General features: G+C 35.7%; 1 protein-coding gene across 1 annotated transcript; it reads left to right on the top strand.

Moving 5' to 3' along the window:
* Nucleotides 1-1,982: 1,982 nt before the first annotated feature.
* Nucleotides 1,983-20,470, top strand: CCDC122 (coiled-coil domain containing 122). The gene is made up of 4 exons (XM_069068832.1): nt 1,983-2,096; nt 6,609-7,007; nt 7,773-7,889; nt 20,321-20,470. Exons 1-4 carry the CDS (start codon nt 1,983-1,985, stop codon nt 20,468-20,470), a joined length of 780 nt encoding a protein of 259 aa, XP_068924933.1.
* The last annotated feature ends 1,236 nt before the right edge of the window (nt 20,471-21,706 follow it).

Below are 21,706 nucleotides of genomic sequence, written 5' to 3'. Positions count from 1 at the left end.
GAGACATAGCCTATTGCCACATGAATCCAACTGTCCCGTAGGAGATTTTGTGGTCTTGGCTTCATTAACACTGCGCTGCTGCAAACACCTGAACAAATAAACTACAAATTATTTATTTGCACAAAAGTAAAAGGAGTATGTAATAATCGGGTGAAAAGAGTGAATGCTGTCCTTCACAGCAGAGATTAGTCTTGGAGTGAGGTTAAAAGGAAAAGAGGAATATGCAGCTCTAACTTCTCTGTGATGGTGGGATGCTAACATAACCTACATTTTCTGCATAAAGATAACTTAAGAGATGATTGTGAAGGACTGGACTAGGGGATTCCTACAGCCTCTTCCACATGGAAAATGCTATGATTTTGTAATTCTGATGGCTTCATAGACATTTGTCTCAGTCTTTCCAAAATCCTAGTAAATCTCTTGATTCAGGGGGTCTCCTTCCCTTTAGCTTTCTTTTTCTTATATATTCTTTTTCCACATCAGATTTTAGAGGTGTTGGATGAAAGAGGACAGACATTTAACATGTAGTCGATGTCTTGAGAAGATACTTTCATGTTTAATAATGGTTTTGCCTTCATTTGTGCAGTTATAATTCAAATATTTTCCTTAATTTGTGCAGTTTAAAGAGGTACCACTTCTTTAAATATCTGTTTATTTTATGGCTGTTTTCTTATGTTTCCTATGAGTTCAGTACTTTTAGTTAGTGGATATAACCAACTTATTAGGCCACATGTGCAGATACAGAAAATCTAATCTATGCCCTTCAGTCCAACCCCTCTCCCATTCCATTTTCTGAAGGGATTCCTTGTGTTTTATATTTAATTTTAAGTTTAATTTTTCAGTTTATTGAAGTGGTAAAGGGGGGTATAAGCCTGTGACTGATAAGATTCTTAAGTGCTAATGTGCCAAGCAATGAGTCAGTGGGTCAGTAAAAACAGAATTTCCTCTTCATTTCCTGAGTGATTTATCTAGTATCGATATATGTGCATGCGTCTGGGGATAGAACAATTCTAGGCTGTCTACCTTTTTTATCTCGCTACTTGCTCCACAGAGATAAGTGGATTTTATAGCAAAGACCAAAATGCTATTTTAAAACTACTGAACTTGAGGTAAAATGGAAATATCTTGGAGGATATTTGAAAATTAGGATGAGCTTCAAAAGTACACAGTAGGTTAAAATAGAGAAAATTTAAGGAATATCCATCGAGAATTGGCAAACCAGTTAATTAAGAGGGAGCAGATAAGCCAGAGGAGGTGAAATAGGATACTGTAGAGGCAGAAGAAAAAGATTAAGCAGGCTGAAATCTCCTCTGTGCCAAACCAAGAGGGAATGGGAAGGAGAGAGAAGAGAACATAGCAAAGGAACAGTCATGGGAGGACCAGGACAGTGCCAGCTGCAAGAAATGGTCTTAGGACATGGGATATTTGTGTCAGAAGCAACATCAAAGTAGAATAGAGGAGAGGATGTTAAATCTGGCCAAGAGGAGAACTGTGTAGTGTTTAGAAAATAAATGTGCATGTTAAAACATGTATATATAATGAAGATACATTAACCTTAATTATAATGTGGCATTATTATATTACTGTCATTATAATACATTTAGAAGTGGTCTGACAAAAAATAGGAAAATAACATTATTTTCAATAAAGAAACAGGTGGAATTGCACCAGAAATCCATGTGGAGAGTTCCGGTTTTTTGAGTCTCTTATAATTTCTTTGGGGTTCAGCTATATTCACAGAAAGGAAACTTACTGGTCCTAAATCTCATGTCCTTATGATGAAAAAGAAACTTAGGAGCTTAGTAGAAAGTAAATGCAATTCCTTAGCACATTTAATAGTGGTTAACATTTATATAATGCTTACTATGAGCCAGGTCCTGTGCCATCTCATTTTATCATTTGTCTCATTTATCATTTATCTTATTTTACCATTTGTATTTTAATCCCTAATTTCAAAATAAAGCTAATTCTTCTCTCCAGATATGACTGAGAAAAACGATTCTTCGTTTTCTGATGTTGTAAAGGAAGTTGTAGAGCAACAGCAATCCCAAACATCTGAAATAGAGAAAAGCAAAAAAATTCTGTTCCAATTACAGGTAATTTCATTCATTATACCTTTAATAAAATATTAAATGTATTTAAAACTTCTGCATTAATATAAGAGAAATGATTAAAGGTGATATGACATTTCATTTTTTAGGATGCTTTTTCAACCATTCAGTTATACCTAAATTATATTTATATGAACATTCTAATCATGTGGAAAATGTGTCATTCTGTGCATAAAATTAATTCAAAATATTCGAGGGTTGTATAAAAGCAGCCACTGAAGCAGCTAATTGGCACAGTGACTAGAGTGGAAGACTTAGATCAGAAAGACCTGAGTTTGATCCCTCCATCAGACATTCACTAGCTGTGTGACCGACCTCTTTATCGTTCTGTGCCTCAGTTTCCTCATATGTAAAATGACCATAATATTATCTAGTTCCTAGAGTTCAGAGGATGTATGTTAATGCTTTGGGAATGTTACAATGCTATTTAAATTCTAAATAGGGTTCACACTTGTGTATGTGTGTGCGTGTATGAAATCTTTGTGTTTTCCTAAAATGCTTAACTCAGCTGACAGCTTTTAATTCAGTATTTTCAAAATTGTGGACCACTAGTGACTCTTAACCTGGATGGAGCCTGATGGCTTTCCTTCATCTTTGGACACGGAACAATTATCTATACTCCCTGCCTTTGCTTCCTCAGTACTGTACAGTCTGGCTGTAGTTTGGCCTTAATAACTCAACTGAAACTCCTTTCTCCAAAATTACCAGTGCTATTTTTATCCCCAAGACTGAAGACTTTTCTCAGTACTCATCCTTCTTGACTTGAGTGCTTCATTTGACACTGTTGATAGCCTCTCCTTCTAGACGGTCTTTCCTCTCCAGATTTTTGTGACACCTCTCTGCTATGCTGGCTTGCCTTCTATCTAGATGGTTACTCCCTTTCAGTCTTCTTTCCTGGGTCATCATCCATATCAAACCCCCTAACTGTTGGTGTTTCCCAAAGTTCGATCCTGAGTTCTCTTATCTTTTCTCTCTTCTTTTTCTAAGTAGCCCTATCAGTGTCCATGGGTTTAAATATCATCTTTATGCATATCATTCCTGGATCTATATATTTAGCCCAGTTCTCTCTCCTAAGCTTCATTTAGTCCCTCTTAAACGCAATTATTGTTGTTGTCTCCAGTTGTTTTCAGTTATTTCCTACTCTTCATGACCTAACTTGGGGTTTTCTTGGCAAAGATACTGGAGTGGCCATTTCCCTCTCCAGCTCATTTTACAGATGAGGAACTGAGGTGAGCAGGGTTAAGTGACTTGCCCAGGGTCACACAGTTATTAAGTGTCTGACAAGTGTCTCATAAAGATGAGTCTTCCTGATTCCAGGCCGGGCGCTCTATCCACTGTGCCACCTAACTGTCCCTTAAACTTAATACTGTTTCTCTAAAACCGAAATCCTTATCTTTCTCCCTACTCCTCTCCTCTTCACACTTCCTTATTTCTAACAAAGTCACCACCATTCTTCCCGGTCTCTGGTTTGTTATTTTGTCCTTATTCTTGACTTCCAATTCTCCCTCACCCACATACCCAGTCAGTTGCCAAATTGTGCCATTTCTACGTTCACAACATCTCTCAAATTTGATCTGTTTTCTCTCTTCATATACCTACTACCTTAGTTTAGGCCCTCATCCCTTCTTGCAGACTCTTGCAGTAGCCTCAATTGTTTTTCCAGGATCAAGTCACTCATGATTCTAGTCTGTTCTACACATTGCTGCCAAAGTATTTTTCTTTACATGCAGATCTGACATGTGACTCCAACAACTCTAGTGAGTTCCCATTGATTCTAAGATAAAATATAAACTCCTTGGTTTTGCTTTTAAAGCACTACACACTTGGCCCCAATCTATCTTTCCAACTTCATTGTACCCTATCCCTCCCCTCATACTCTGCAGTTCAGCCAGATTGACTCTCTGTTCCTCACTCACAACACTCCATATTTTTATCTTCATACTTGTTGTACTGATCTCTCCCTTGTCTGGAATGCATTTCCTCCTTACCTCTACCTTATAATCTCTATCTTTTCCTTTAAGACACAGCTCTGGATCCTGAATAAAGCCTTTCCTGATTCTTACTGATTCCCCCAGATGCTATTGCCCTCCTTCCCATAGCACCCTGTATTAATTACTTTGTGAGTATGTATGTAAACTTATATTTATGATACATGTTTTTATATGTACTTGTCTCCTTCCTAAATGCATTGTGAATAGGTGTAATTTCATTCTTTGTATTTGTATTCCTAATACTTAACACAGTTCCTGGTACACAGTAGATGCTTAATAAATACTTGTTGACTGGTTGATTGTTAAGAAAGCACTGAAGATGATTAACAATTCATGGGCATAGCTAAAAAGACAAATATACAAAGAGGAAGGCCTTTAAAATTCTTTATACAGAAAGATTTTAATTTAATTTTTAGCTGTAGCTACCACTAAAATTTCTGTTTTCAAGTTACCACATAAGATTTGTAGCAAACTCAGATTTTTGCTGTTTAAAATGAGTTACCCTGTATATTGCTGCTACCTTCTAGAGTTCTGTATCTAAGCCTCATTCAAGTTAGCCTCATTTGACCTCTTATTATGGTCAAAAACAATAACAACAAACCTAAGGAACAGACTATTGTGAAGTTTGGGTTTTAAAGATGCTTCTTCATTATGATTTCATAATTGATTTTTATTCCTTCAGCATGGTAGTTTGGTGTAACAGAAAGACTTTGAATCCTGACTCTGTACCTAATAACTTGTATAATCTTAGCAGATCAAATCCTCTCAATTGGCCTCTCTCTCCTTATTCACAGAATGAGAGAGATAGAGCCCCCTTCCAGCTCTAAATCTAAGATTCCATGACCACAGATTATAATCCTTCCAAGATTTCATAATCTGTTGTGGCCTTCCAAAACTTATTACAGGGTGGCGAACTTTATAGTTATTAGTTTTTCTGAATTTAGAATAGGCTAATCTTTGGAGAACAGACACATAGGCTGTTCTTGGAACCCTGGACCCAAGACTTTCCAATCTGATGGGACCTTTCGGAGCCAGAATTTCACCAGAATTTCACATTCCTCATGAACTCAAGATCAGTTCTATATCATGTGAAGTCATTGGAGGAAGACTTTAGCAGAAAGTTCTTTAGGAATCAGATTTTAACTTGAAAATATGTTGCCACCACCATCACCACTTCCAATAACAACAATAATAATGAAAAATACCATGAATATATATAAAGCCCATAGTTTTCATTTTTTCAACATGTGCTGAGACTTAGCTGCTCTTATTAACTGTCTAAATTGGAGTAGCTGAGGCATGTGTATAGACTTCCTAATTCATAAATTGGGACAGCTAGGTGGTACAGTAGGTACCATGCTAGTCCTGGAGTTAAGAAGACCTCATCTTCATGAACTCTAATCTGTCCTTAGACATTTACTAGCTGTGTGACCCTGGCAAGTCACTTAACCCTGTTTGCCTCAATTCCTCATCTGCAGAATGAACTGGAGAAGGAAATGGCAGACCACTCTAGTATCTTTGCCAAGAAAACCCCAAATGGGGTCAGGAAGAGTTGGACATGTCTGAATCAACAACAATTCATATGCTTGGATATGACCCTCAAGTCATTGAAATTATTCCTTAGCAAGTGATATTTTTCCTTTCTTAGCATAATTATGGGTTCAGGTATTAATATCAAGGTATCAGCTATGATATGATGACATTGATATCAGTATGACAACATATATTTTGTTTAAGGACTAGATTTTTCTATCATATAACAATAAAAATGTTTCATTCTTAAAGTCACTTTCAGATATTTATCTTGTTTGATCCTAACAACAACTCTACAAAGTAGACTGTATAAGTAAGTAGACATGTTCTACATATGAGAAAAATGAAATTCAGGGGTTAAAACATCTTCTCCAAGGTCTCTTGGTTAGGACTAGACTCTAAGTCTTTAGGTACATAATCCAGAGCTCTTTCCACTTTACCAACACACACAAAAGCTCTTTGTATTATTTCTATTATTCCACAGAGTTATGCCTATTACATTTTTAAACAACTTTTTTTTTGGAGGGGGGAAGGCAGGGCAATTGAGTGTAAGTGACTTGCCCAAGGTCACATGGCTAGCAAGTGTTACGTATCTGAGTCTAGATTTGAATTCAGGTCCTCCTGATTCCAGGGCTAGTGCTCTATTTACTGTGCCACCCAGCCACCCCTATTAACACATTTTTAAACATATGACCAAAATAAAATGTTAGGACCAACTAATAAAAGCCATATAACAGAAATGAGTGAAAACTGTAGAAAATAGAGGTCCAAGTTCTGTAAGAAATTTTTAAAAATCACTCATGTTTCATTGTATTTTTCATTTTCCTGTACATCAGTTTTTCTAAATCTAAGAAATACATATTTTTCAGATTAGTTAAGTGATTTTCCTGCATGTATTATGCATCAAAACAATGACTTTCCTCTGATGTTGAACATCATGAATTAATAATGATAATGTTGAACTATGTTACAGAATGAAGTCTGTGAGTTTGAGAAACAAATAGTATCTGTCATAGCAGAGACCAAAGAAACAGAAAAGCACATTTATCAACAAGAAAGTGAAATAGAAAAAACCAAGCTTCACTGTGAAAGCCTAGAGGCTCAAATCAAATTCTTACATGCAGAAAATGTAAAGCTCAAATTTTCCATAGAAACAGCACAAGAAGAGTTTGAAGAATGCCTTATAAGAAATAATGCATATGATGAGAAAATAAGGATATATAAAGAAGGTATTGCTGAGGCAGAAAATAAATGGCCATTTATGATTGAACTCCATCAGAAAAAAGAACGAATTGAAAAATTAATGACAAAGAAAAAGGAACTGATCCATGATCTCCAAAATCCAGAAGGAAACATGATAAAACAAGCACAGGTTTGAAATATTATTTTTTAGAGCTCATTCTTTTTATTATTTTTTTTTTGCAAGGGCTATATAATATATTAGCTGGTAAGGGAGTGTTGACTCAAAATTAAGCAGTAGGCCTACTTGTTAAACTCTGTTTTAACTAGATTCATAAGCTTTTCAGGTGGCTTTCGTAATCCTTTTCAGCTTTATGAAGTATTTGAAATGAGTGACAACAGTGCCAAATGTTTGGAGGCATAACTAAAAATGAAATAAAATTAGATTTATAAAAATATATAGGAAAAAAATCCTGTGAGCAATTAATCCATTTGTGGTTAAACACTGTGATTCAAAGAAGTGCTCAAGCACTTGGTTCCAGACTGATAGATCCAAACCAACTCAAATCAATTTAGAATGCCTAATGCTGATATGGAAATAATGTGAATTAATGATTATACCTTAAGCTGACTTCTTCTTTGTCCTGCTCTTCTTTGAAAACTTGGAGCTACAAAATTTAGGATGTCAATCATTTCTAGTGCTGTTGCTGGGCAATAGCCACCATGACTACCACTTATCTTTGTATCTTATTTCCATTTGATTCTTGATTCTGTTTCAGAATCTATGGGGTTTTGACTAAGTTTCTAATTTTAGTTGTGTAGAATAGAAATATTTAAATGGTGTTTAACAGCTTCCAGGTAATATGTTTTTTTTTTCAATCACAATGATAACTGTCTTGAATTTTATGTACTAGTATCTATCTTCTATTCACCCATGTACTTTCATTTTTATATATAGGAAGAAATTATGAATCTAAAAGATAAAATTGTAACTGTAAAGGCATCTATCTCCACAAAAACTAATTTGCTTGAGGAAGAAAAAAAGGTGCATGAAAAATTGATAAAAGAAATAGAGGTAAGTTTTAGTTATTTGAGTTAATTTTTTAAAATCTCAGTTCTAGGGGCAGCTCGGTGGTACAGTGAATAGAGAACCAACCATGATGTCAGGAGGACCTGCATTCAAATGCGGCCTCAGACACTTGACACTTACTAGCTATGTGACCTTGGGCAAGTCACTTAACCCTAATTGCTTTGCCTTTCCCCCTCAAAAAACAAATATCTCAGTTCTATATCACAAAATTTTAATTCAGTTAATTGTCAGTTTTCCATTCTAGTGAAGGCAGAGGAGTCAGTAATCCAAGATTTAAAAAAAAATTTTTTAATCTAAATTCATTTGTTGTATTTTTGAAATGTGACCAGGGAACCCTACTTTTCAGAGGCTCACAAAACATCACCACAAAAGGTGTGCTGGCGGTGCAGCTAGGTGGCGCAGTGAATAGAGTACCAGCCCTGGAGTCAGGAGCACCTGAGTTCAAATCCGTCCTCAGACATTTAACACAAAAAAACTAGCCGTATGACCTTGGGCAAAGTCACTTAACCCCAACTGCCCTCCAAAAAACAAAAAAAAAGGTGTGCTGGCACTGCTAATTTTTACTACCATCATCTCTTTAAGCTGTGGTTTGAGGATTCATCCAGCTGCTCTCTTACCACAGAATAGTGGAGATGGTTAATGGCCTGTTAGAACTGGGAGGAACCCTAGAGTAGACAGTGTTCATCAGTATATGTCCTTCATCAATGCTATAGCTTAGTAAATAAATAATATATGGACATCATCTGATCAGCACTAGGCTAAGAAAATGCCAAATGTCCAACGGAAACACGGCTTCTTTGATCAAAAATGTCTAGGGAAAAGAATCCAAACTGATGATATTTCTTTTAGGCCTTTAGTTGAGAGCTAGAGAAGCCAATCCCATAATACTTTACATGCATTCAGCCTTCTTTTTCAAATTTGGCCCAGACAGGATTCTAAACCAAGTTTTTCACCCTAAGACATAGTCATATAGTATGAGACATCCCCTCAGAGATAGGATTTGAATTGTGATTATACCACTTATTACCTTTGGTCAGGTCACTTAATTCCACTGCAACTCAGTTTGATAAATTACAAGGTTGAATTTAGTGACCTCTAAGTTCCCATCTAGTCCTAAATCTCTGATCCTTTCTGGCTTCCTTTTCACATAAGTGTGTCTCCAAACCAAATTTGATGTGTTTTGCTTAAAAAATAAGTTTTGTAGCAACCTACTTTTATTCCCATTGATGCTTCAAGACCTATTTTGTAAGCTTGTTGTAGTTTGAGGTAGAACATTAGGCATGATGGGTTCTGGAATATTAAGGGGAAACAAAAGTTTAAGACACCGAGGGAAGCCCAGCAAAGAAAGCAAAGGGAAAATGGGCACATTTCAAAAAGGAAAATCTCTGAGAGGGATTAGGCAAATAATGAAGCCTCTGAGGCCAGGAGCAGGTGGGAACTGGCATAGTTGGACTCATTCATTAACACTGCTCATTGTAAATATTACCCATTTCTAGACTCCTGAAAAGACTATCCTGTGATTTCAAATTTATGTTTATGAGAAGACAAGTGGTTGTTATATTTTCAGAACTAAAAGGACTTGTTTTTTCATCAGTATGAGTCCTTCATCAATGCTATACCTTAGTAAATAATCGAAAAGAATCGAAACTAATGATATTTATTTTAGGTCTTTAGTTGAGAGCTTGAGAAGCCAATCCCATAATGCCTAACTTGCATTCAGCCTTCTTTCTCAAATTTGTCCTTGACAGGATTCTAAACCAAGTTTTTCTTCCCAAGATATTATCATTTTTACCTCCACTCCATCTCTTGTGTCCTTTCCTCTCTCCCTATTCATACTGCTGCCACCCTGATGCAGGCTCTCATCTTCACTCCCAGACTATTACTAGTTCTGTTCTCCCTGCCTCAAGTCCCTCCTCACTGAGCTGCCAGAATGATCTTCCAGAAGCACAAATCTGACCCTAAATGCCAGGCTCCCTTTTACCTCCAGGATCAAATATTAAATTATTAGTTTGGGTTTTAAAGTCCCTCGCACTTTGGTTCTTTCCTGCTTTTCCAGTTTTCCTACACCGCTCTCCTCCATGTATTTTACAATCGGGTCACAGTTGCCTTCTTTCTGTTCCTCACACATGACACTTTATCTCCTGACTCTGTCTTTTTGCTGGCTTCTCCCCATGATTCTTCATTTTTACATCCTGGCTTCCTTGGATTCCTTCAAGACTTAGCTTCAGTCTTACTTCTGTTAGTGGTCAGAGCCATCACTCTAAGACCACTGACTATTTACACTTTATCTATCAAGTATGTACAGAGTTATTTGCATGTTTTCTCCTTTATTAGAGGCTGAATTCCTTGAGGGCAGGAAATATGTTTTTACCTTTCTTTGTATCTCCAGAACTATTAAGCTCCTGGCACATAGTAAACACTTAATAAATGCTTGTTGACTGACACTTCATTTCCAGAAATGTTAGTAGATATGATTACTAGTCCCCCAGTAAAAGATATAATAGCAGTTTGGGGGTCTGGATCAAGCCAGAAATGGTAAAGGGTTACCCAGCAGAATAAGTGATTTTTGAAATTCTTTCTTAAAAGTTCATCACTTCTTGTTCAACTTTTTGTTTTTGAGTCTTTCTGAACTTAGTAAGGCAGGCACCTAGACACCAGAGTTACAGTTTGTTACCTGGTCCATATCTAAGACTATACAGCTTAGAAGGAACAGACAAGACTTGTGTTCTACTAACCCAGTCTTTGGAAATCCCAAGGACATCTCCATGCCACAAGGAGACATGGTCGGCTTTAATGGAAGAATAATCATATTTTTTAATAGAGCATATAAAGCTTCAAGTAGGACTGAATTTTATGGTAGTATGTTACTACAGAGACACCTTACTGACAATTCATGTTCAGACGGTTATAGGAGGAAATTTAGAATAGAGAGAAAATAGATTAAAAACAAAAATCTACAGTGAAACTTGCAAACCTGAAAATAATGTATCTTAAAAGTATTAATTTAAAAGAGATTATTGTTTCTAACTTATTGCATCTAATTTAGAACACTATCAAGGTACAAACTGAATGCTCTTACACTGTATCCCATGAGTATAATTTACATTTCACTGAGAATAAAAATAAAAATTACTTTTCTGGCCAAGATTAATATTCTTAGATGTTAAATCTTCTATTTTAAAGGTTCATATCTATTTCAGTGGCACCGATGTTTAGTTTTAGACAGAAGTGTGGATGAATCTGAGACTTTCATTTTTTATCACTCCAGCAGATAACTTCCTGCACTGAAAATTAATGAACTGTTTCAAAGCCTTATAACAGCCAGTTTTGTCAAGAATATCTTTTGCATTATAATTTTAGCTTTACTACCTTTAATACATTTAAAAGTACTTCTCTGTTAATACTACCATAATATTAGAGTTGAAAAAGCAAAACTTAAAAAATTAGATTCTGCAAGATTAAGTTATAAAAACAAAGTTCAATATGTTTAATGTGTTATGTATCATATTATATAATATAATAATCACAGTAGCTTGAAGACATTAATTTTTCTCATATCTGAATATATTTTAGTAAACTATCAGCTAACAAGTATCCTTTTCATGCATATTTCTTGAAAGGATGCATGTTTCAAAGCTAAAATAATTTTGTATTGCCCATCATACCTTTTGCTTCTTCTGGTATGGTGGAAAGAACATTGGACTTGGAATCAACAAGAAGCATTTATTAAGGGTCTGTTGTGTGCTGGAATCAGGTAATATGGGAATTTGAATCCACCTCACACAATTACTAGGTGTTTTTCCCAAGTGTTTTACCATGGCTAAATAATTTCTTCTCTCTGAGCCTTTGTTTTCGCATTTGCAAAAAGTGGTGAATAATGACTCACAAAGTTGTTGTGCAGCTCAAATAAGATAATGTACATAAAAAGTTTTTTAAACCTTAAAGTACCACATTAATGTAGGCTATTATAATTCTGCTCCTTTTGAATTTCTAGCCTTCATGGTATTTCTACTCAAATGCCTCATTATAGAATTGACTCCAAGTACTTGAATCAGTTAATTGACAAGCACCTGTTAAGGGCCAGTTACATCCAGAAATGAAGGTAGAGGTGCTTACAGTGGAACCCAAAGTCCAGAAGGTCTTACCAAGCTGTACAGATTTGTCACATCATATGTCCAGTGACATACAATGTGTCTGTCATTCAAGACCCAGCAAATTGCTCAGGGAAGCTCAAGAACAAAAACTTGAGCACTAGGTGATCAATACTTTGGACTATCATAATCCATAGAAGAATGACTCCTGAGCCTGAGAGGTGTTGGTTCTGCTCAAGTGGAGAGAGTAGCTACCTTGAGTAAATTATAGATTTATTCCAGTACTGTACTCCTGTAGCCAGGCCCTTAGATTGTGTTAGTATTAGAGAGTATTGCACCTTTGCTTGGATTACAGCACGAAAGCATTTCAGTTTTTAATGCTTTCAGATGTTTTATACTTTGCAAGCTTTATTTTTATGCTTCTTATATTAATGTGGCTGTGGTAGAACTAATTCGAGTTATTTGTATTTAGCATAATTTTTTGCTAAATCAATTATTTTAATATGTTTTAATCTAGGTCTATATGAAGCAAGCAATTAAAAATGAACTGTCTCTTTTGATACATCTTGGGAAAAGTCAATTTAGATAAACCTGGTTCAGACAACAAATAAGAAGGCAAAGTACAAAAAAGAAAACAAAAAAAATAAAAGCCAAACATACAAACATCAATAAATTATTTTCAGGAGGTAAAAATAGAATTTGCCAAAACCATGGATTTGGGGGTAAAAATGGTTTGGGCATTAAAAGAGACTTTAATAGATGAGGAAAGCAAGCATACAGAAATCTGTGATAAAGGCTGTGTACAAAGGATTTTTGCCTGTATTGTATAGAATTCTGAGTTCTGCTGCTTAAAAGGACTAGAGAAATTGGAAAACATTCATTAACTCTAAGTTCCTAAAGTTCAAGAGAGTATATTTAACCTACTTTGTACAACATAAGCACTTGATAAATGTATTCTTTTTAGGATAGGTACAAAAGTGACTAAGGATTTGGAAAATAATACTTATTTTACCCAATGGGGGGAAAACTATCAAGATGATTTAAGACAAAGTATATGAAGATCCTAAGTATACTCAGAAAGTGGAGAGGTAGTATGACATAATAACTGGAGAACAGGCATTGGCTGGCTCCAGGAGGACCTGGTTTCAAGGTCCACCTTTTCAATATTGGCTACAGACCAAGTCTTTTAACCTCCCAATGTCCAAGTCATTTTGATACTCTTTATGTTGTAGAGAAGCCATAGATTGGCCTTGATAGAGGAGGTGGAGCTTCTCCCTTGGAGCTCCCTACCACAGTGAAGTCGCAGGTCTAGCCAAAATCAGGAAACAGAAATTGGGGATCAAATATTTTTTACTAAAAGTAGAGATAGGAAGAAATAATGATGATTTTTTAGATTTACATACTGCACATTTCAGAAGTTTTCCTATCCCAAATCATCCTTTCCCTACCCTGTGGATAGATATTTTTAATCTACATTTAAAAAAAGAAATGTTCATAGTGTCATAGCTCTGGAGCTGAGAGAGACCTCAGATGTCATCTCGTCCAATCCCTTCCTTCTGCAGATGAAGAGACTGGGATATAGGGAGTTTACAGGACTCCCCACAGTCACACAAGTCAGGACCACCAGACACAGTGCTTGATCCAAAGTCCTCTGGTCTCTAATCCACAGCTCAGAAGTAACAGGGCTGCTGCTAGCAGATTTGCCTGCCACAAATCACTCCCCATTCCAGTCCATCCTCTGTCCACCTGCTGAAGCTCCAGGCCCACTATGTCACTCCCATACTCACTAAATTCCAGAGGCTCCTATGACCTCCAGGATTAAATACAGAATCCTCTATTTGGCTTTTACATACCTTTATAATCAAACCCACAAGCCCCCACCTTTCCATTCTTCAAACACACACACACACACACACACACACACTCCAAAATCTTCCCCACTCCCATACTTTTCAATTCAGTGGCACTGATCTGGCAATTCTACAGATGAGACATCCCATCTTTCAGCTCCTGGCGCTTCTTCTGTCCCCTATACAGAAGGGAATGTTCTCCCTCCTTATCTCTGACTTCCTTCATGTCCTAGCTAAAATCCCATCTTCTGCTAGAAGCCTTTTCCAATACTTCTTCATTCTAGTGCCTTTCCTCTGTTAATTATATCCATTTGCCTTGTATGTAGCTAGAGCATGTATATACATCTGCTTATTGTCTCTATCACCACCCCCCCCATTAGACTGTGAGCTCTTAAGGGTAGGCACTGGCTTTTCCCTCTCTTTGTATCCCAGTGCTTAGCACAATGCTTGGCTTATTAAATGTTTACTGACTGAGTCAGGACTAGTACCCAGTTCTCCTGACTCTTAATACAGTTATTTTCCCATTATTTCCTGATGTGTTACAGAGTTGTAAATATAAGGTTGTGAACAACAACAACATAAAATAAGTTAGTAAAATAAAGTTTAAAGCCCACAGCTAATAAGGGAATATATTTTGCATGATTTCATATGTAGAATGAATATCCTATCTCTTGCTTTCTTAACAAGTAGAGGGAACTGAAAATAAAGATAAAATTAAGAAAAAAGAACATTTAAAGCCTCTCTTTAAAATAGAAAAGAATTTAAATTTAAACTTAGTTGAGATCACTGAGGTCAACTAGTTATAAACCATGCTTGGGCAAAAACTTTTGCTAGATTAGAGCATCATATCACTGTATGTTGGTTCTACCTGTCATCCTTCATTGCCTGTTTAGTTCAAGAAGCTGCTATTGATGTTAACCTACACGATACAAAATCATAAATTTCAGAGGGCTATACCTGTAGTGTGAGCTGTACCTCCCACATCATCATCATGATTCCAAGTTTAGGTATGTTTTTGTGTAATAGATTAGATCAGCTTTCAAATTCCCCACTAGCCCCAGAATCCTATTCTTTCATTTGTTTAACAGTTATGTCCTTTAAATAGCCAGTACTAACATCAGGGGACTTGAGTTTTTCTCTTCAAGTCTCTGAAAACAGACTATGATTTATCCTACACTACTAGGCTTTTTAATTTTAACCCCAAGTATGTGTAGTAAATGCATACTTTCAAAAGATACCATAGAATTAGTAGACAACATGTGGAGAATAATTATTTAACATTTTCAACAACCTTGAAAGCAAAACTGCTGTTTGAAACCACTCTTTGCTTAGAAATCTGTGAAAATGATAAACACACATTTTAATTATTATCACTAGCTTGTTTGATGTAATTTATGGGACCAGAATTGTTGATTCCACCTTCTGTAAACCTCCTGAATTCATTATAATAAAATAACAGATTTTTAGAACGAGGAATAACCTCAGAGTTCATCAGTTCCTCATTTTAAAGAAGAAGCAGCTGAGGCTGAGACATTGTGACTTATACAAGGTCACCCAGGTAATTTGTCACAGACCAAGACTAGTACTACACTTTTAGGGCAGTGGTTTTTGTTTTCTTCTTTACTGTATCACAGCATCACCTTACCCCTTTTCTGTGTATGTATGTAAAATCATACTATGCATACTTCTATTTATCAGTTCTTTCTCTGGAGGTGGATAGCATCTTCCTTCATAGGTCCTTTATAGCTCATTTAATTATTTGTAATTTAGAATAGATTAGTTGTTCACAGTTCTTCTTTGAACAATATTGATGCTACTATATACAACGTTCTCTTGCTTATTTCACTCTTCATTATTTCATGCAAGGCTTTCCATATTTTTCTAAAACCAGCCTGCTCGTCATTTCTTACAACACGGTAGTGTTCTATCACAATCATATATCAAACTTATTTGGGCATCCCTTCAATTTCTAGTTCTTTGCCACCATAAAGAGAGCTGCTATAAATATTTTAGGTTCTTTTGCTTTTTCTCTGATCACCTTGGGAAATAGACCTAATAGTGCTATTGGTAGATCAAGGAGTATATACACAGCTTTGTAACTTTTGGTACATAATTTCAGATTGCTCTCAAAATGTTTGGATCATTTCACAGTTCCACCAACAGTGTATTAGTGTCCCAATTTTTCTACATCCTCTCCAACATTTGTCATTTTCCCCTTCTATCATTTTGGCCAATCTGATAAGTGTGAGATTATATCCTAAAGTTGTTTTAATTTGCATTTCTCTAATCAATAGTGATTTAGAGATCACAACTCCATATAGGATTGTGAGCAACTGTTTAAGAAGTGGTGAAGGGGTCACAAGGGGAAACCATTTAAGAAACTCTGATTTAGAGCATTTTTCCATATGATTATAGCTTTGATTTTTTTCATCCCTAAACTGCCTATTAATATCCTTTGACCTTTTATCAATTGGGTAATGACTCATATTCTTATAAATTTGATAAAGTTCTCTATATATTTGATATATAAGACCTTTACCCAAGAAATTGTCTACAAAATTTTTTTCACATTTTTTTGTTTTCCTTCTAATCTTTGACTACATTGGTTTTATTTGTATAAAAGCTTTTTAATGTAATTAAAATGATCCATTTTATATCTCACAATGTTCTCTATCTCTTGTTAATTCATAAATTCTCCTATCCATAAGTCTGATAGATTCTATGTTTTTCTAATTTACTTATGATATCTCCCATTATATCAAGGCCATGTATCCATTTTGATTTTATCTTGGTAAATGGTGTAAGATACTGGTCTACACCTAGTTTCTGCCAAACTGTTTTCCAGTTTTCCCAACAATTTTTTTTTACCAAATGGTGAATTCTTATTCCAAAAACTTATATCTCTATATTTATTGAATAAAAGATTTCTACAATCATTTACTACTATGCAGCGTAGGTCTATTCTGTTACACTGATTCACCTTTCTGTTTCTTAGCCAGTAGCAGATAGTTTTGATAATTACTTCTTTATAATACAGTTTAAGGTCTGGTACTGCTAAATCTTCTTCCTTTATATTTTTTTTCATTAATTCTTTTGATATTCTTGACCTTTTGTTCTTCCAAATGAATTTTGTTATTATTTTTTCTAGCTCAATAAAATAACTTCTTGGTAATTTAATTGGGATGACACTAAATCAGTAGATTAGGTAGAATTGTCATTTTTTTTTTTTTAAAGCAATCGGGGTTAAGTAACTTGCTCAAGGTTACACGGCCAGTTATTTCTGGGTGTGGTACTGAGTGTCTGAGCCCTGGATTCGATCTCCAGGTCGTCCCAACATTGGAGCCGGTGCTCTTACTCGCTGAGCCACCTGGCTGCCCCTAGAATTGTCATTTTTATTATATTGATTCTGTCCACCCATGAACAATGAATATTTCTTGACTATATAAATCTTACTTTATTTGTACAAAAAGTGTTTTATAATTATGTTCATGTACTTCCTGGTATACTCCCAGGTATTTATGCTATCTTGTAATATACTTGTTATGGTTTTTTTTCTATTACTTTTTGTGTTCTTTTTATCTGTGTTAATCCTCCCTCCTTTAGCCTTTACAGTTGTTGAAACACAAACTATATCCAGTGTTTCTTATATATCTTCCCATAGGATGTTGGTGTGGGGCTTTGAATTCAGTGGAAATGTGGAATAGTGACTTGAGTTTACCCCTAATCCTAATATGCATACATACATACATACATACATACATAATATATGTGAATAAGCATACATGTATGTTAACTAGGAAGATTAAGTTAAGATTTGTCTCATGTTGTGTAAGATGTTGTGTAAAATATAGCATATAAGCTTTTGATACATAGAAACATATATATAGGCTTGTATTACATATGTGTATATACAGCTATCTATATCTTAACTAGGATGATTAAGTTGATTAAGTGATTATAGCCAGGCAACTTGTATGATCAAGGACATTTCATCCCTACCAGTTAAAGGGTAGAGATTATAAATAGAGAAACAGAATAAATTACAATGTTAAGCCATAAAGCCCATTAATTTATAGCATAAGCATTTCAACTGTAGTGGAATTGGAATGATATGTATGAGGAACATCAAGTAAGCCAATTTGGCTGGACCACAGAAAGCAGGAAGGGAAATTATTTCCAAGCTTATAACAGTTATCCTGTCTTTGTTCAGATTGTCCCCGGTTTGTTAACTCAGCCTCTTAGAATTCCTTTCTTCCTTCATAGGTGATATATAGGGTCACCTCCTATATAAGGCCTTTCCTGATCTCCCCAAGTACTAGTATTTCCCTTAAAATTTTCTCTTGTAATAATTTTTTTCATATTTTATATTTACTTAATCATTATTTTATATTTACTTAATATTTACTTACTATTTAATGTGTGCCAGAAGCAGTGTGGCATGGTGGGTAGAGAGCTAGCATCAAATCCAGGAAGATCTGGGGATAGCAACTGACTGTGTGACTGCAAACAGTTTGCTTAACTTCTCTGTGTTCTCGGCAATTCTCTAAGGTTCTAGATGACAGAGAAAGGGCCCACTTTTTCTAAGGAAATTTCTTATGCCAATGAAATCACAGCTCTAGTTCCTATCTCTGTCCTATTATGTGCCAGGTGCTGCTAAGTGCTTGAGATACAAAGGAAAAATAAAAACAGTCCCTGCCATCCAGGAGCTTATGTTTTAATGAGAGAGTCAACATATACAAAATGACATGCAAGATAAATACAGAGGAAATAGGGAAGGGAAACTTAGAGGGAAGGGTACTAATATCTGGCAAGCCAAGAAAGGCCTTCTAAAGAAATTAACACTTGAGATGAGTCATAAAGGAAGTCAGGGCCTCTAAAAGTTGGAGGCTGGTAAGGAGAAGATGCAAAGTATGGAGGATAGCCAGTGGAAACGCATGAGTACAGGAGATGGAGTGTTGTATGTGAGGGAAAGAAAGAAGACTGGTACAGCTAGATTGCCAAGAGAGGGTGTCCGGAGAGTCAAGCGTGAGAATACTGGAAAAGGGGGAGGGGCTAGCTTTGGAAGAGCTTTAAATGTCAGAGGATTTTATATGTGATCCTGGTGGTTAAGAGACAACCACCGGAGTTTACTAAGTAGACAGGTGAAATTATGCCTATGCTTTAGTCAAATCAGTCCATTGTCAACCTGGTTCAGTCCTATCCATTTTCAAGGCTCAAATAAAATTCTGCCTCCTCAGAGATTACTTTTATGAACACTGGAATCTAAAGTATTACTTATTGCCTCTATTGCCTTCTACCATTATCTTTTCATGTCTAATCTTATGTCCCAGTCAGAGTGCAAGCCCTTGTAAAGAGGGATTATGTGATATCTTTTAAATTCTCCAAAGTACCTAGCATGATATCTTGCACATAGTAGATACTCAATAATTATTTGCCAATTTGAGGTTTATTTGGTATTATTTAAGGTATGATTATTTACTTATAAAAACCAAATAGATCCTCCTCTTTCTGACCTGTCTGGCTTTACTACCGTGTTTCCCTGATAATAAGACACTGTCTTATTAAATTTTTTGGACAGAAAAACACCAGAGGGCTTATTTTCAGGGGAGGGCTTATTTTAATGAACATTGACAGCAATTTTAATAAACAGGTAAATGTGAACAAAAAAATGTACCTTTATTCAATAAGCAAATCACTGGGGAAGAACATGATGACGCGCTCACTGCTGCAGCTCTGATTGGATGCAGCTTGGAGCGTGGCATGCGTTTCACGGGGGGGACGGTGCATACAGAGGGTACCGTAATGTAGCGTGTAGCGCAGGGGATCACCTTCACTACAGTAGCAATCTAAATAGGGCTTATTTTCGGGGGAGGGCTTATTTTAGAGGAATCTTACACAGTAAGGGGAGGGCTTATTTTCGGGATAGGTCTTATTATCGGGGAAACACGGTATTGACCTTTCCATAGGGAGGGAACAGCCTAGGCATCATCCAGGTTCTTTCAAGAATATAATTCTGTGAATAGCTGCATAAAAGGTCTATTCAGCTCTTTTAGCTACAACATTAATGGATGTACAGGTGCTTTGAAAGGTAGAGAAGGTTAGATAAATGTTAGCTGTGGTTAGAGAAGTTTGCCATTTCTTCTTTAGCTCATTTCACCCATGAGGAAACTGAGGCAAACAGGGCTAAGTGACTTACCTAGGGTGACACAATTAGGAAGCATTTGAGGCCAGATTTGAATTCAGGAAGATGAGTGAGTCTTCCTGACTTCAGGCATGGGGCTCTAATCACTGTGCCACCTAGCTGCCCCACAGACATTAAAGTGCCATGTAAATGAGAGATGCTATTACTAGTCAAGACTACAGTTTTCAAAGTGGTAAGTTAAAATTCATTTTAAGCTACCAAGTAGAAAACTTTTTATATCCATATTTATTATTTATTACAAATCTTATTAAATTGTACTCTTTTTCAAAATAGGTACAAAATAAAAGGTATGGTGCTATTTTAAAGCGCCTGCACTGTCAGGTGAACAAGCTTCAGGCAAACAGAAGACAGTGGCAGTGGAATATTCAACAGATGGAAAAAACTGCAGAGGAACTAAGGAGATGCATAGGAATGAGAGAATAGAGCAGTATTCTGGCAAAATTGAGAATGCAGGTGACAGTGTACATCATCCTTGCATACAGTAAAGTAATTTGGGAAATAAACCTTTGGATCTATGACTAGTAGGGTCTGTCTTCCAAGAGACTGAGCAAATAAGTTTCCTCTCTTTTATTAAAACTAGCTCTCAGTTAATTAAACTACAGCTGAGGACAGGTATGTGGTAGAAGAGTGTGTGGAAATTTTGAGTATGTAGGTGGGAGCTGTACTGATTTGTGCAGGTGAGGATGGGCTGACTGGGAAAGATCTCTTTATACAGAGAGTCAACTCAGCTAAATGCTGAACTGTTTGAAAATTGTCTAATTCCTTCTTCTCTTTCATGTTTCATTTAGCACCAACAAACTGTAAAATGTTTGGCAAGAAAATAATACTTCTGAATTTACAATAATTTCAATTTTAATACATTTTAAACCGAATAACTTTCAGAAAGAAAATGACTGTCTATTTCAAACTATGTTAGAACTTGCTTTCTAGCCATCCGTTTTAGCAGTAGTCCATAACAAAGATATTTGCATTAATTTCATTGCTAGTTTCAAAAAATGTAACTTTTCTACTTTGTCCAGCAGGTGGCAATTTAGTACCATTTTAATAATTTCCTTTGTTATAGAATGGAAATTGAAGTATTGTAGATGTGGGGGAAAAAAAGCATCAATAAAACTGTTTTTCAGTATATGTCTTCTACATTCTTTTTAAAATAGCACATGTTTTCCACTAATGCAATAAAAATCAGTTTTTAATGTCAACAAAAAACATACATACTGTATTCTTAAAAAATAATGCCAATTTGTTTGGATTATCCAATTTTCCTCCATTGTAGAAAGGTAAATGAGTATCATGGTAGCTTAAAATGAATTTTAACTTACCACTTTGAAAGGAATGAGTCAAAAGGCATTTATTATATGCTGCCTATATGTCAGACATAATGCTAGGCAGTGGAGATAAAAATATAAAATACAGCCCTTAAGGGCTTTACATTTTCATATGGGGAGACAATACATATAAGGGGGGTGGAACTAGGTGGTGGCTAGAAAATAGAATGATATACCCTTCCCCTGCTCTTTGTACTGTTTCATACCTTAAGTCAAACACATTTTAGTGTTTATATGTAAAACCACTTATTTGAAGATTTCTTTTAAAAAAAATCATTTGTGGGATTTTGATTTAAAAGGGAAAATGAAGTAGATATCTATTTCCTTCATCATA

This window comes from Petaurus breviceps, unplaced genomic scaffold (assembly GCF_028583685.1).
Source record: "Petaurus breviceps papuanus isolate PSGF00001 unplaced genomic scaffold, PetGlider_PUasm1.0 90769, whole genome shotgun sequence".
NCBI classification, from domain to species: domain Eukaryota; kingdom Metazoa; phylum Chordata; class Mammalia; order Diprotodontia; family Petauridae; genus Petaurus; species Petaurus breviceps.
This window is presented reverse-complemented; position numbering and strand designations above follow the sequence as displayed.